Raw genomic sequence first — 15,434 nt, forward strand, 5'->3', positions numbered from 1 at the left:
GATTAGTGGATTGTTATGTCTTTCTTTCTTGCAGTTGCAGATTTATGATGAAGGACGAGAACATGCAGATGGAAGCAGTTTAGCAGAAGCGGAGAGAAATGAGAACCGGAAATAAAGAACAGATGAAGAAAATTGTCAAGGATCCAACCTCCAAGAATTGAAAACATAGACAAAGTAGGGGTTACAACGAAAATCAATTGGCTGGTGGAGGCTTCGAGGGAGAGTTTGTCAACTGTGCTCTCAATCTTAATTTTACGTTCGAGGTTTTATTTGACTATTCAATTGTTTAATCTGTGGACTTTTCATCTACGTGCTGCTACTTGGTTCAAGCAATTTGTTAGAAATTAGAATAGTTTAACACTTTTTTGTGTTCAACTAGGTCCTCTTCTTGTCACTACGGTCTAGTAGTATTTATTTTACTTGTAAGTTAAAAGTCTTAGGTTTAATTCTCGTCAAAAACAAATTTGAACTACATTATTACTAGATCATTTTAAGGTTTAGCCTACGCCATCGACCCTATACTGTAATATATCGTTTGTTAAAAAAAAAAAAAAAAAAAAAAGGTCCTCATCTTCCATTTTGATAAGTATATTTTTTAGAATGACCGTATTGGTTTTTTTTTTTTTTTTTGAACATTGTTAGGCAGGAACAAAAACTTCTCAACATGCAGAAATTTATTTCTAATTTAACTGCAAATAATAGGAATACAAAATGGATATGCGCAGCGGTCGTAATAAATAAAAGATTTTCCACATGTGCCTGTGATGAAAAAACTAATAAACAATAAGGTAAGGGGTGTGTGGATAACACATCCCCTTTTACTTTTCTCACATCTCTTATTAATTCACGTCATTTGATCTTTTTCAATTTATTCGATTCGACTGCCGAAAATTAAAAAGATATAAGAAAAATAAAAAAAGATGTGTGAATATCATACCCCTAAAATAAATATAAAACTAATCATTAATCCTCAAGAAAAGTATATTTTAAAAGAAAAAAACAAGGGAAGGCGAAGACTATAGCTAACCTCCTTTAGCAAAACTTTACATACTAAAAAAAATAATTAAATAAAAAAAAGAAAAAGAAATTATAGCCTTTTTGTGATTGGTTGAAATACCAAGTCAAACCCGTGGGAGTCAAAAAGGGCAAAAATTATGATTTTGATACGTTGATAATGATACATTCATGGGAGAATCAAAGCCGCCCGCGTGCGAGAGAATCAGACCGTGTGCGTCCAAACTATCGATTTACCCTCGACATCGCAAGGTTATTACTCCAAATACCACCAAGATTTTGGTCTGTGAAGTTGGAAGATTTCGTTGGTGGGTTGTGGGGGCAACACGGCAAAAAGATGAAATCAAGGCAGCATCAGAAGCAGCGCGCAGATCTGTCGTGAAGGATACCATCAAAGGCACAAGGGGTCCGTACGCTTCGCAGACCCTAGCCTTGCTCTTTTGCTTAGCTGTCTAGTTTTTAATTAATCTAGAGCGAGAAAGAGTGGGTTATTGAGGAGAGGGAGAGAGGGAGAGAGGAGAGAGAGAGAGAGTTTGGAGGAGGATGTTTGGATTGAGAGAAGGGTCTTGCTTTCCAAGGGTGTTGGTGGGAGTGAATGTGGGTCTTGCTCTGGTTGATGGCATTATAGCACTTCTTGCATTTTATCAGGTTTGCTTCTTATTTATATATTTGTTTTACTTTTGTTTTTGAGTTCAGTTTTGTGTGCATTGGAATTTTCCCAATTGGGTTTTGTTTGGTGAGATTATATTGTGGGAAAGATGGTCAATGTGGGTTTTAAAGGAATGTGCTTTACTGTGAAACTTGAGGAATGGGATTGGTAGCACGTTGAATGTTTTTGGACAATTTGAAATGGGCATTTTGCTTGATATTTTTTCTGATTTTTTGAGAATTTTACTTGTCATTTGGTTTTCTCGTTGGACTGGTAATTGGGATTTTGCATAAATATGTGAATGGATTGATTTTAGATCAACCAGTAACCATTTTTGATAGAAAGAATGTGTGCTTCAGAGCAGGCAGTGACCCTTTTTGTTTCTTAGGTTCTTGCCCAGGGTATAACTCTTCCTTTCAATACACATGAACCGATTACAATGGGGAAATTGGAGACAAGGAATTATTTTGAATTCAACGAATAAGATATATAATTAACTGATACATGAAGGAGATCATATGGGATAGTTAATTTGTTTGAGATCATGTTTTGTATAGCTAGTGTAATGAATACAAATACATGGTGCTCAAAACTTTGTCGACCAATTGCTCTTAGCACGGGTTTGTAAGCAATTATACCTATAAATGTTCGGTGTGTTTAGTTTAATTTATGTTCAGGATACTTGAAAGATCACATCATGGAGCCTTACTAGTCCTCACTCTGAAGAATAGCTAGGTTATGAGACTTGGGCTTGACCAAGGTTCTAAAAGATGCTAGGCACTAGTCTGGTAGCGGACTAGGCGGTCTAGGCAGGAGTTTAGGCATGTCTGGGCAGGCTAGGTGGGTGCCTCAGCAGGTCTAGGCGTCCTTTCTAAATTTTCAAACGCCTAGGCATTAACCGGGCCGGTGGCCAATCGCCTAGGTGCCTAGGTGCTAGGCGGGGATTTTTAGAACAGTGAGCGTGACTTTAAGATTACTGCTAAATCCCCATTCTCAATCTCCATAACTTTTATCCTCAAGATACGTTCTTATGTTTAAGTAAATTTGGTTACATCAACATTTTAAAACTGGGGAAGCCTATGATTGGCGTCTATGAGGTTCTTTTGTTGAAATGATTCTGAGTTTCTTTTCCTTGCTATTTCAGTTAATTAGAATTCACTCGAGGAATTCACAACTTGGCTGGACTCGACAAAAAGTAAGTGATGAACCATGCTTTACCATTCCTTATTTATTTATTTTTTGGTCAAGATTACTATTCCTTATTCAAATTCACATTTTATTTCTGTTTCTTTTTGTTTGTTTGTGTATATTTTTTCTATATATATGCAGGTATGTAATACAAATACATACATATGCATACATACATACCAACACGTTTATAGGAAAACTAATGAAAGGGGCTTGAAAACTTTGAGTTTTAATCAAAAGGACAAAAAGGTGTTGTAAGTGAATAGTACTAGGAGTGACTTTTTAGAGTTAAAATGTCCTTTTCTATAAAGTGAACAGTACCGGGAGTGTTTCGTTAAAACTCCTGACATTTATACATGTGTTTGTGCGTGCGTGCATGCATGATGTAGCTAAATTTTAAAAGAAATTGTTAGCTTGCTGGATTTACCTATTTGTTCTGGATGTAGTAGTTTGACATCGTAAGGCCTTCTAGGAATCAGTCTTAATGTGAAGATTTTGGTGACTGTTAGAGAAATTGAGCTGTTGCTGAATACGTTAAAGTCATAGGTTGCCAACTCCCAAGGTTGAGTCCCATAAAAAATTGCATCTATAGATATTGTTCCTAAGAATTTGGTAGGGAAATTTAATTTTGAACGGATGCATATATGGGGAGGAAAATGATGAAGGGGTACATCATACATGTGCATGATGGCTATACAGTAATATTTTAGTGTTTGGTGCTGCACCTGCATGAATATGCTCACTTGTACGCATGTGAATATGTATATGTACTTACGGCATGACTAATTGCTATATTGAAGCTTACTAAAGCATGCTGGCATTGTCTTAATACATACTATTGCCTCGCTGCAGGTTTTTCATATGTTGATTGGCTCTTCTAATTTGGGTAAAAATTGTTTATTCCCAATCCTGATGCACTATTGCCTTCTATTCTTGTCTGAGATCTGATATTCTCTTTCAAGAATGCTTCGCCTTAATTATGTTGCATATCAAGAGCCTTGATATTTTGGCTCTCTTTTCCTGGCTTTTGAAATCACCTGATGTTCTATGTATGACTGATTTTGCAACAACTTGTTGGTTTTTCATGAGTTTGGACTCACGGAAATAGCCAGTTGTTACACAACCAAGATACAGAACTGATGATACCATCTTACGTAATGATTTTTTCCATTAACTTATGACTTCGACAAGCGTGTTGTATTTACATCTTGATTCAAACTGATTTAATTTATTTGATCTTGTCTGTGACAGGTTGCTTAATTTATTTTGTATTAACTCTTTTTGCTGCTTGCAAGGGGTGGCAATGTTGGTCTAACTCTTGTGGTTTTACCCTCATGGGTATGCTTTCTCTTTCAATACACACCATATATCTATCTTCAGTGCTTGGTCAGATTATCTGAATGGTTAAAATGCTTTGCAGCATTACCCGAAATTCTGTTTTTTGCAGTGTTTCTTCTACTTTTATCGTTCTGGTAAGTTTTCTATTTCCTTTTCTTCTTTTTCATTTTAAACAATCCAAAACTTAGCTCACGAACTTTCATGAAAATGTCGAAAAAAGTGTAGAGATCTTAGCTTTTTTCATCTATCTTGGATACAACCTGCCTTATATGTTTTCGATTAGCAGCACTGTTGTTTCCATTCGCAAACACAGAGGTTGAGGTGGGACTAGAGAGTAAGATGGATGAAATGGAAAAGTGCATTGGGAGTATTGTGTGACCGTAGATTACCTGTTAATTAAAAAGTATAATAGTAACATCATACATTGTGCTGGGCAACTAGGCAAAAACACAACCATGGGATGAGGATAACAGAAGTATGGATGTGAAGATGAATAACCAGCATTACCTGAGAAGTAGTACATACATAATAAATCAACATCTATTGAGACATATAGTGCTCCCATATACTTTTATATTATGAATCCGCAATTCAGCATATAGCTGATCCCGTTACTTTTGTATTTTTCTTTCGTTGAACGGTTTAGAAATCCATTGCTTATGGATTTGAAGGATGTGGCTTTGATAGATCTGTGGTGTGCCTTTCCTGTTTTCTTTTCAGGCCATTCTGTTATAATTAGGATCTGTTGTTGATTACTAATGTCTCTATAGTGTGTTTTTTATGAGCCATCAGAAAATAGAGATCTGGAAGTGCTCTTTTACATGAATAAAGATATATCAACCATTCTTTACCTGAATATTGCCTTTCTCAAGTTGGTACTTATATTGAAAAGGGTGTTTCATTTGAGCTATATATGACATCTCTCTTTAGGGTTGACCTGTGTCATCAGGCAGATGATGAGGATGATGAGGATGAAGGGAATTTTCGTGAAGCTTTGTTGGAGCAGACATTCAGCAGACCAGATTCATTGGACAGAGATAGTCATAGGACCTGTTTTCCTTTGCGATTTATTCGTATTGGAAGCCGCCAGAGAATCGTAATTTTGGTATTGCCACAGTTCAGGGTTCCCTGTTATCTACTCATATATGATCTAATATTAGTCCTTAGCGTTGCATGATTTCCCTATGTCATGTTTTGTGCAAATTAATGTTAAAGTTTATTAACTTTGAGGTTGTCTACCAGGTCACCTTGCTAGTTTTTGTTATAATGATAGCAAGTGCAGTGATAATTTGGATCGGGATGGGACAAAATCCTATTGATTCTGCACTGGTGGCTCGGGTATGAATGCGTTGCTAATTCTAGATTGTTACATGTGTGATCACCTTCTATCTTTGCTATGCTATAGTTCCAGTTTTGCTATATTTAGATGCTAAAAGAAATAAGGTTTTGCTGCCTCAGTTTTGTGTTCAGACCATAAAATAATTCTTCAGCTTATAACTTGGATGCAGACTGTTAGTAATGTAGTGGTGTTTAAAATGTGTATAATTCCTTTTTGATGATGTAAAGAAGGTTATCACTGTTGTGGCCGAATATGCAGTTTTGCATCGTACTTATTTCTTATTAACGAGTAGTTAACCCGTGGTGCAATGAATTTTATCATTATCCAGGTATATGTAGATCTCTTTGCAATAGCGATACTATTATTAGGAGGAGCATTAGCGTGTTATGGTGAGTAATTATCGTTTCACACTCTTGTACTTTCTTGCATTTCTTTATGTGCAACTCCTCCCTATTTTTATAGGGGAAGGGGCGCGCGATGACTATTTTGGAGTGTCAGTAACACCTCTATATACTTATCCTTAAATCTGAATTGTCGTTTTGCTTTGTCTTGGATTTCCAGGGCTCCTATTATGCCTGAGAATGAGAAACGTTAGATCTGAGAGAGCTTCTTCTGAGATGTGGAAGGTATACTTTTATTTTGGTCTTTGTTTTCTTGATTTCCATAATCTCATGTTGTATATAATATCATTCATCTGTCCGTTAAAGTATCAGATCATTCGGAAAGTGTATTGTTCGGCGAACATATATCAGTGGCTTATAGTTTATCACTTGCTTCCGTCTTCTTTGTTGACAGGTTGCAGGTTTAGCTGTTGTTTCCGTTCTCTGTTTCGCCTCAAGTTCTTTGGTGGCTCTATTAACTGATATTCCTGTACGTACTTGATTGTTAGCTCAAAGGTTTTTTTCGTTATTCAGACATCTAAGTCAGTTTAATGAATCTCTGAAACTTGACCATATCGTTCTGCAGATGCTTTATGATTGGCATCACCAGCGTATAAAGGATGTTTATACTTCTGTTTTACTGATTTTATATTATTTCGTAGGTAGGTCGTTCTAAATTCCTTTACTGTTCGTGGTTAGATGAATCCTGTCGTTTTTAGCATCTTTACGATGTTTATACTGTTTTTTTCAGGTTCATCAATACCTTCAGCCTTTGTCTTATGGGTCATGAGAGAATTACCACCCTCTGTAACAGCTAACACACGAGAAGAACCGTCTACGTTAACCTTCATCAGTGACGTTTCCACGACATTACAAGATCCTCAGAGCTGGCACGCTGCAATGGGCTTTCGGAACCAGGTTTGATTTCGCCGTGGTAGCTAGATGTTACAGTAGCAGACCTATTTGAAATCTCGGTTTCTTTCGTTGATAGTCGTTCAGGTTTGTGCTCGCTGATTTTGGTTTTCAGGTGCAGGTATCAAGAACAAGCCCCGTATAACACTCATCCTGTACGGAAAGTGAAGGGTCTTACTAAGGTTCCTGAGTGCGAAGCACGCCCTCGCTCGCCAAATTTGTGAAGTGAGCTGGAATCAAAGAACGATACGCCAGATAACAAGTGCGACACTGAGAGGATGAAATGAAGAGGGCGTCGAGTGACATTCTTGGCCGGAAATTTGTGTACAGCCATAAGTCGCCATTGCCATGGTTTTTTGACATTTGGGGATGTAAATAGCAACCATATGCTACGTGAGGGATTCTTTCCACTCCAAAAGTATTTTGATGTGCTTCATTGAATTTTTGTTGAAGTTGAAATAAAAAGATAACAGCTTTGTGTTTGTTGCGAAAAAGTGGAAAGTGAATCGATTCACGCCTGATCTGCAGACTTGCGCCGGAAGGTACATCCTATAAGTAAAAGATTAATCTCTCAAAGATTCACACCGGAGAAAGTTTGTATAAAGAAATGCTCCGATCAACCCAAATCATGAAGACTGCAACCCCAAGATTTCTCAGGACTACTGAAATATAAGTTTATGCAGAAAGTATGAATTCTTAGAGATCACTTCCATCGAAAGGCAATCACAATCCACGTATACAGTAAACCATGGCATCAATGGAGAAATCACTGAAACGTAAGTTGGTGGTGGATTTAAAGATTGAACCACAAAAGATTGAACCTCAAAACTGGCTAAGATGTGTAAAATTCGACGACTATCAGTACTGGCGTGCCCTTAACTGGAAAAGCATCTTGTTCCCTCTCTTGCTACGACTATCTTGCGAAAAGGATTGTATCCGCTCAATGATTTAAAAGGAGCTTATACATCACTCAAACAGCAGCTTCAGAACAAGATTGTCTAGTTACAAATGGCTTACTAACACTGTGCATGTTCAGTAAGTGTACCTCATGAGTCCATATCCTTCCTTTTGCTTTGCTCCAACGATCCAAAGTCTTTGGGCGGCCATATCTAATGACAAAGTGATCAAACACGAGAAATCTTTAGTACCAAACAAGAAAATAAAACTACTAAAAGACACTTCGTTGTTCATTTCTATCATACTATACTAGTTCTACCACTGCCAGTAAATACATCTTCCGAATCTTCACATTGAAAAGCATAACGACAATCACTTACGCGCATCATATCCCTTACAATTTTCACCATTACTTGATTTCTAGCTTATATTGGAGCTAAATTTCATATACTTTCTGCAACAACAACAACAACCAAGCCTTATCACACTAAGTGGGGTCGGCTGCATGAATCATACAACGCCTCTGCGCTTGGTTTTCCGCCATGTACTCTCCTAAAACAAACAATCCTACAACTCACAAATTGAAAGGGCATATCTTCTTCACAATTCCACTCAACATGAATTCCTTTACGCATAGCAAGTCAATCCGAAACCCATCCAAACGATGTACATGCACATAATTCAAATCGAGCTAAAAGAAGAAAACTTTCTCACCCTCCAGAAGATTCTGCCTTCAACTAGCCCGTAAGGAACCGGCCCGAAATTCCTCGAATCACGCGAGGCATAGATGTTGTCTCCCTCTACCCAAACATGTCCCTTGGGAACCTATTACCAACAACAACATTACAATCTCCAAAATCCTTAAAAAAAACCGAAGAACAGAAACGAAAATGTCGAAAACCAAAAACCCAAAATCCAAAACAAAACCAACATTGCAAAGTTGAAATGGAACACGAAGATACCACTATAGTCTCCGACCGATCACCGTTCTTAGGGTCGACAACATAAGTAACAGACTGACCCTCCGTTGCTATCAATCTCTTGGCGACGGTCTTCCGAGGAGCCTCAGGCGACCGTACCATGACAATATCTCCGACACCGATTCTTTCGAACCGGGTCGAGATGCGTTCAGCCAAACACAAATTATTTCCAGCCAGGCCGATGGTCGGGAGCATGCTGGGACCGTAGCACTGCACACACGGAATCACAACCCATCCCGTGTTTCTGTTCATTTTTGCGCTCAGCTCATCGAATTTAACGCAATTAAAAATATAAAAAAAATATCAGTTAACAGTTACCAGAGCTACGGTGAGGAGTTGCGTCTTGGTGACTTGGACGAAGCATACGAACTTTACCAGTCTCGGTACGACGTCTATTATTTCTCTCCCTGAATTTTTGAACGCCTCCGAAGCCAGAAACTGCCTTATGTATCCAAACGCCATGGGAGGAGTAGAGATGTACAGTGAGAGAGAGTGGTGGGCGGGGAAGAGAGAGAGAGAGAGAGAGAGAGAGAGTCGTTTACTTCACTGTGTTTAGGCTTTTTGTTTTGGGCTTGGATATGGCAAACCAGGAAACGGGCGTTTGTAATGGGCCTATTTTGGATTTTCTAATGGGTCACCGTTTTTTCGAAAATAGTATTAATGCATGTTAGGGGTTGTTTTTAACTAATTGAGTGACGAGTCTTTGGATGAGCCACCGTTTTGTGTTCGAAAACAATGTAAATGTAGTTGCGTCATCTTTATTTATTTATTTTATGTGTACGAGATATTACCATATTAGGCTAGGAGAGTATCGAACTCAAAACTTTGAAAACAATTTTGATGATATAGGGTAGCGTCTATTAAAAGTGGAGCATGTCTTAGAGGTGAGCTCAATTGATTCAATATCGATGGACCTGGAAAAATGTTCAATGTTTTTAACTAACTGAACAGAACTCCTTGTTGCATCATCATCTTCAAGATGCCAAAACAACTCTTAACGATATGGGTTACTAGTGACTTATTCATCAAATAATTATCTCACATTTTTAATTTCCAAGAAATATTCATTTCATGATGTTGTGGTCACATTTATTTGATGCCATATATAAGTAAAAATTAAATGACTATAGAACCTCTTATTACATGAAGTATGATTTTATAATGACTACCAATTCTTCTAACAATTTACAAATATATATATATATATATATATATAACTGAGGTATTGGCTAACAATTACAAGGAATACCTCACAATTACAAGTATAAATGTAACTGAGATATTGGCAGAAACTAAAATATGAGGTAATTTTCATTTTCTTAAATTATTTGCAATAGCAGTAATTGGAAAAGAGAAATGTATCAAAATAGTAATACATTCTTTTCACCCAACTGAATTTTTTAGATAAATAATTCTAACTGAATTTTAACTTTTTTGTTTTGTTTTGTAGGTAGAATATATTGATTGAAGATTTTTTTTATTTATTCCAAATTAAAAAATTAGAAACCATGGTAACAAAATGAAAAATGCCATAGCTCAATACCTTGACCTACAATCCACTGGTGAACAGCACTGAAAATCTCCATCCTATCAACCTGCCCAACCTGGTGCCACCGAAACTAGTTGTCGTTCTCCATCACATTATAAAGAAATAGGTCTCTTGCAGCAAATGAAAGTGGTGCAACCTCTTGAGCTTCTCCCTCAACTACTCTACATTATCTAATGTGTTCACTTTCACATCAATCTTCTTTGTACTGCACTTTGTTAACACGATAAGCTTCAGCTTTTGTACCACACTTTTTAAGATGATAAGATTCAGCTTATTCGTGGACTTGTTTCCAACTGTATGAAGCACCAAACGATTAATAGGAAAGAACTAAATTGATGGCTTGAATTTTCTCTTTTAGCTTCGAGATGGTGTTGTGTAAGGCGATTTCAATAGAGACATGCATTTTTGGACGTGGGGTCTTCATGTTGAGCTTTATAGGCTTGTCCTCCATGGCCTTCACATTGTTGTTACAGTTACTATTGTTTGTCGATTCATCGGATTCAGATATGACTAGGATTTGGATGTGAGAATTGTTATAGATGTCACAGTATTCAACGTCACATTGGTTGTGTAAGACTTGGCCATTGAAGACTAGGGTTTGGTTGGAAATGGGAATCGCTTGTATATTTTTGAACCTTCTCCTTGATCTTGAAAACGGTGTCGAAAAAAAAAAGAAGTTATGTTCTTTGTTTGGGATAGTAGATGAGCCTAGCGTTGACATGGTAAATACTTTGAAGATTTAAAACTCACAAGATACTCAAGTCATGTGGAGAATTCAGACCAAAGAGCATGCCATTGACATGGTAACTAGTTAAAGTGAATTGTAGTAGAAAAATAATATCCAAAATAACCATTTGTTAAAGTGAATTGTAGAAGAAAAATAATATCCAAAATAACCATTTGTATGAGAGATTATTTTTGGTTTGTCGTACAAATTGCCGCCATATAGAGTAGATGAATACAAGACACCTTGTACTCCTGTTCCAATAAAACCATGAAACTGATATTGTGCTTAGGTAGAGAATGCGGGTAAAAAGGGATGGAATTGAAGTCATTTTGTTTGCTTTCGACCAAAAAAATAAAAAGAAGTCATTTTGTTTACCCCATATTGTATCGCTGCAACGCATGCCCGATCGGGTTTGAGAAGGTTTTTGTGAAATTGGAAGGAGCGAAACCGTTCGGTTTGTGTTCAATGTTTGCATGAGCTTAAGACTCGTCAATTACAATGCATACAATCATCTCACAATGGTCAAGCAGACACAATTATGTCCTGTTGATTTCATTTCTTGCTAAATTTCACTAACTTCCGTTCTAATTAAACTTCCATTGAAGCTTACTTTTATGATTTCTCAAAAGGTCACTAGTTTAGCACTCATGAATTCAAAGCCATATCTTGAAGAAAGCCATAAGGAACAGTTCCAAATTTGTGTGTTGAAAACCTTGTGTCAAGTGTAGTCTACGAAAAGTTTGTATCCGATTAATATGAAACAGTATAAATGTCTTTGAGTTAATTACGAAGGTAGGATATAGAAAATAAAATATTACATTTACTTCAAAATCAAAAGAAGGGAAATTCTTTTAAAGGGTACAAATAATAAGGCTAATTAAGTTAGACAAATTTCTATTTACTTAAATATAGGGCCACAATGTTATAAATTAGAAAACATAAATTAGATTTCATAAAATTACAATTTCGGATATGAAATTCAAGACTAAGTTAGCTTCTATCCATATCATATCCACAGGATTTTAAAAACTGAATTAACAATCTTGATCTCCACATCATATATATCCACATGATTTTAAAAACCGAATTAAATTTTTTTTCACTTATCTCCGGCCTATGTTTCAAAATATTAGTTCATTTATCCCATATACGTATTAATATATATATGTAGGTTGGTTCCCTCAATCGTTCATCTACTTAGCTAGTAACCATGGCTACCAATATTGTTGTTTTTCTTGTTACTTTCTCCATTGCTTACTTTGCCATTTCTTCCAATGCCGGAAGAGCCCTAGACTCGAACAATGTTGCATGCAACAATGGTGGTAGCAACTTCACTCATGTATGTGATCCTTCAAGGTATTCTGACCTTGGTTTGGACATGTCAGCCTTCGCCTTTTGTGACTCTAAACTTTCGTATGGTGATAGGGCCAAGGACTTGGTAGATAGGATGACACTGGCGGAGAAAGAGAAGCAGCTTGGAAATAATGCAAAGGGGGTTCCAAGGTTGGGGTTGTCAAAGTATGAGTGGTGGTCCGAGGCACTCCACGGTGTGTCAAATGTTGGTCCCGGGACTTATTTCGATGATCTTATTCCGGGCGCAACAAGCTTTCCCACTGTTATTCTTACCACCGCAGCATTCAACCAGTCTCTGTGGAAGCAAATTGGTCAGGTATGCATAGTATCACTACATTTTTGTCAATGTTTTTGGTTGGAAAAGATGACAACACTAGACAAAGCTATGGAAATTACTTTTTTTTAATAAAAAAAAATGCTCAAAGCTATACTTTTCGTTTGCTTGAATTGTATAAATATATTTATTTATATAATTTGATCTTGTACTAAATGATTTTTTTTCTTTACGAATATTTTAGGTTGTTTCAACAGAAGCAAGAGCCATGTACAATCTCAGAAGAGCCGGATTGACATATTGGAGTCCCAACGTTAATGTAGTGAGGGATCCGAGGTGGTGAAGAGCCACGGAAACACCCGGTGAAGACCCTTATGTTGTTGGCGTTTATGCCTCTAACTATGTCAGAGGCTTGCAGGATGTTGAGGGCACAGAGAATGCCACAGATATGAACTCTAGACCTCTCAAAGTTTCCTCATGCTGCAAGCATTATGCCGCCTACGATGTAGACAACTGGCTCGGTGTTGATCGTTACCATTTTGATGCCAGGGTAAGTCTATAATGTTAGATAATAAACCACGTATAATCAACTAATTAAAGTGATACAAAATGTGTTTCCTAGCATATTCTTATTTCCTGTTTGCTATGAAAAGGAGACGGAGCAAGATATGGCAGAAACTTTCCTAAAACCATTCGAGATGTGTATTAAGGATGGGGATGTAAGCAGTGTAATGTGCTCTTATAACCGTGTTAATGGCATACCTACTTGTGCTGATCCGAAACTCTACCATTAGAGGAGAGTGGGATCTTCATGGGTACTATGCTAATCACCTTTACAAAATTTCTCCTAAAGTTTTCATGGATACGAATAATTTTTTTTTTTTATTCTTTTGTCTTGCAGATATATAGTCTCGGATTGTGACTCTCTTGAAGTTATGGTGGACGACCACAAATGGCTCGGCGACACCAAAGAGGATGCTGCTGCACAAGCTTTGAAAGCAGGCTAGTACTCCTTGCAAAATTAACTTATTGACCCATTTTTGTTTGGGAAATACTTATGTTCTTGCTTTTTCGTTTTAATTACTAGGTTTTCCTAATTAAGTTTTCCATGTTAATTACTTTAGGTATGGATTTAGACTGTGGAGACTACTACCCAAACTTCACTCAAAGTTCAGTTAGGCAAGGGAAGGTGAAGGAGGTAGAAATCGACCGATCACTCAAGAACCTTTATGTGGTGCTTATGAGGCTAGATTTCTTCGATGGGAATCCCACGTTTAAGTCTCTTGGCAAGAAGGATGTGTGCTCCAAACAACATATTGAATTAGCAACAGAAGCAGCAAGGGAAGGAATCGTTTTATTGAAAAATGTCAATGAAACTTTGCCGTTGAAATTGAAGAAAATAAAAAAACTAGCCATCGTCGGGCCTCATGCCAATGCTACTGCAGCAATGATTGGAAACTATGCGGGTATTGAATCTAAAAATGCTCTTGAATTAAGTTCGACATCTCCAACGTAATGTACTCATCAATTAAACAGACAATTTCGATTTTGTGTTCAGGTATTCCTTGCCAATTCACTTCACCGGTCGATGCATTTTCTTCCTACGGAGAAGTATGAAATGGGATGTGATGGAGTTGCATGTGCAAATGATAGTCTGATATTCCCTACCATGAAAGCCGCAAAGCACACAGATGCAACCATAATTTTTGCTGTGCTGGACTTATCAGTTGAGGCAGAGAGCTTGGATATGGTTGACCTGCTTCTTCCTGGCTACCAAACCCAATTTATCAATCAAGTTGCTCAAGTCTCCAAGGGTCCAGTGATTCTTGTAATCATGTCAGCTGGTGGTGTTGATATCAGTTTTGCCGAACAAAATGATAACATCAATGCAATATTATGGGTTGGGTACCCGGGGGAGGAAGGCGGTCGTGCCATTGCAGATGTTGCTTTCGGACATTACAATCCTGGTAAGTACACATAAAGCTAAAAGAATCACATTTTTAGTCCACATTAGTTGATGATAATGTTGCATCACTTAGCATATTTTTTTTTCCTAAATGTATTTTTTAGCTTTTAACTTGATCACTAAACATCTAATGTACATGTTTACTATGTTACAGGAGGAAGATTGCCTCTTACATTGTATGAAGCTGGTTATGTGGATATGTTACCCATGACATCCATGCAATTGAGACCAATTGATAGCCTAGGCTATCCCGGTCGTACATACAAATTCTACAATGGCTCCACAGTTTACCCATTTGGATACGGCCTTAGCTACACCCAGTTCAACTACACTCTGCGATCTGCAAAGAGATCTCTGGATATAAACTTAAGAAAGTCCGAACACTGCCGCGACATAGAGTACAAGGATCATGAATACAAGCCACCTTGCCCTGCAGTCCTTGTTGACGACTTGCAATGCAACCATGAATTCGGGTTTGGGGTTGAAGTTAAAAATGTGGGCAAGAGGGATGGAAGTGAAGTCATCATCGTTTACTCAAAACCACCAAATGGCATCGCCGCTACGCATGCCAAGCAAGTGATTGGGTTTAAAAGGGTTTTTGTGAAAGCCGGAAAAAGCGAAACTGTTAACTTTATGTTCAATGCCTGCAAGAGCTTGGGACTTGTCAACTACAATGCTTACAATCTTCTAACATCAGGCAGACACACGATTTCGATTGGCGATGATGTCGTCTCCTTCCCTATTCAAGTCAACATTAAAGAGTGAATTATTATTGTAAATGAACTCCCACTGGGGTATTAGGCTTATTTTGAGTAAATAATTATTTAGTAGAATAATTAGTAGGCTAGCTGCTGATGCACCTCCTTTC

General features: G+C 37.4%; 2 protein-coding genes and 2 pseudogenes across 7 annotated transcripts; 2 read left to right on the top strand and 2 right to left on the bottom strand.

Moving 5' to 3' along the window:
• The first annotated feature begins 1,200 nt into the window (after positions 1-1,200).
• On the top strand, positions 1,201-7,302 carry LOC125476332 (tobamovirus multiplication protein 1-like). Of its 5 annotated transcripts, none has more exons than XM_048582212.1 (13): positions 1,201-1,662; positions 2,808-2,858; positions 3,704-3,737; positions 4,103-4,189; positions 4,272-4,323; positions 5,120-5,294; positions 5,432-5,527; positions 5,857-5,917; positions 6,090-6,154; positions 6,324-6,398; positions 6,495-6,570; positions 6,660-6,826; positions 6,942-7,302. In XM_048582212.1, exons 1-13 carry the CDS (start codon positions 1,558-1,560, stop codon positions 6,963-6,965), a joined length of 1,068 nt encoding a protein of 355 aa, XP_048438169.1. In that variant the 5' UTR covers positions 1,201-1,557; the 3' UTR covers positions 6,966-7,302. The 5 variants fall into 5 exon arrangements, with proteins under 5 accessions (XP_048438169.1, XP_048438172.1, XP_048438168.1 ...); XM_048582211.1 differs by having other exon boundaries at positions 1,203-1,662; positions 6,936-7,302; XM_048582213.1 differs by having other exon boundaries at positions 1,203-1,662; positions 4,299-4,323; positions 6,936-7,302.
• A 147-nt stretch (positions 7,303-7,449) lies between these two features.
• On the bottom strand, positions 7,450-9,222 carry LOC125476333 (mitochondrial inner membrane protease subunit 1-like). Of its 2 annotated transcripts, none has more exons than XM_048582217.1 (4): positions 9,016-9,222; positions 8,680-8,907; positions 8,432-8,542; positions 7,450-7,929 (listed from the first exon to the last, which is right to left on the bottom strand). In XM_048582217.1, exons 1-4 carry the CDS (start codon positions 9,157-9,159, stop codon positions 7,867-7,869), a joined length of 546 nt encoding a protein of 181 aa, XP_048438174.1. In that variant the 5' UTR covers positions 9,160-9,222; the 3' UTR covers positions 7,450-7,866. The 2 variants fall into 2 exon arrangements, with proteins under 2 accessions (XP_048438174.1, XP_048438175.1); XM_048582218.1 differs by having other exon boundaries at positions 8,680-8,941; positions 9,016-9,157.
• Positions 9,223-10,080: 858 nt separating this feature from the next.
• LOC125476452 lies at positions 10,081-10,911 on the bottom strand (annotated as a pseudogene).
• A 1,272-nt stretch (positions 10,912-12,183) lies between these two features.
• Positions 12,184-15,331, top strand: LOC125476416 (annotated as a pseudogene).
• The last annotated feature ends 103 nt before the right edge of the window (positions 15,332-15,434 follow it).

Source organism: the organism of the source record quoted next, unplaced genomic scaffold (assembly GCF_019419815.1).
Source record: "Pyrus x bretschneideri cultivar Hongxiangsu unplaced genomic scaffold, Pyrus_bretschneideri_v1 Contig19, whole genome shotgun sequence".
Classification (NCBI taxonomy): Eukaryota; Viridiplantae; Streptophyta; class Magnoliopsida; order Rosales; family Rosaceae; genus Pyrus; species Pyrus x bretschneideri.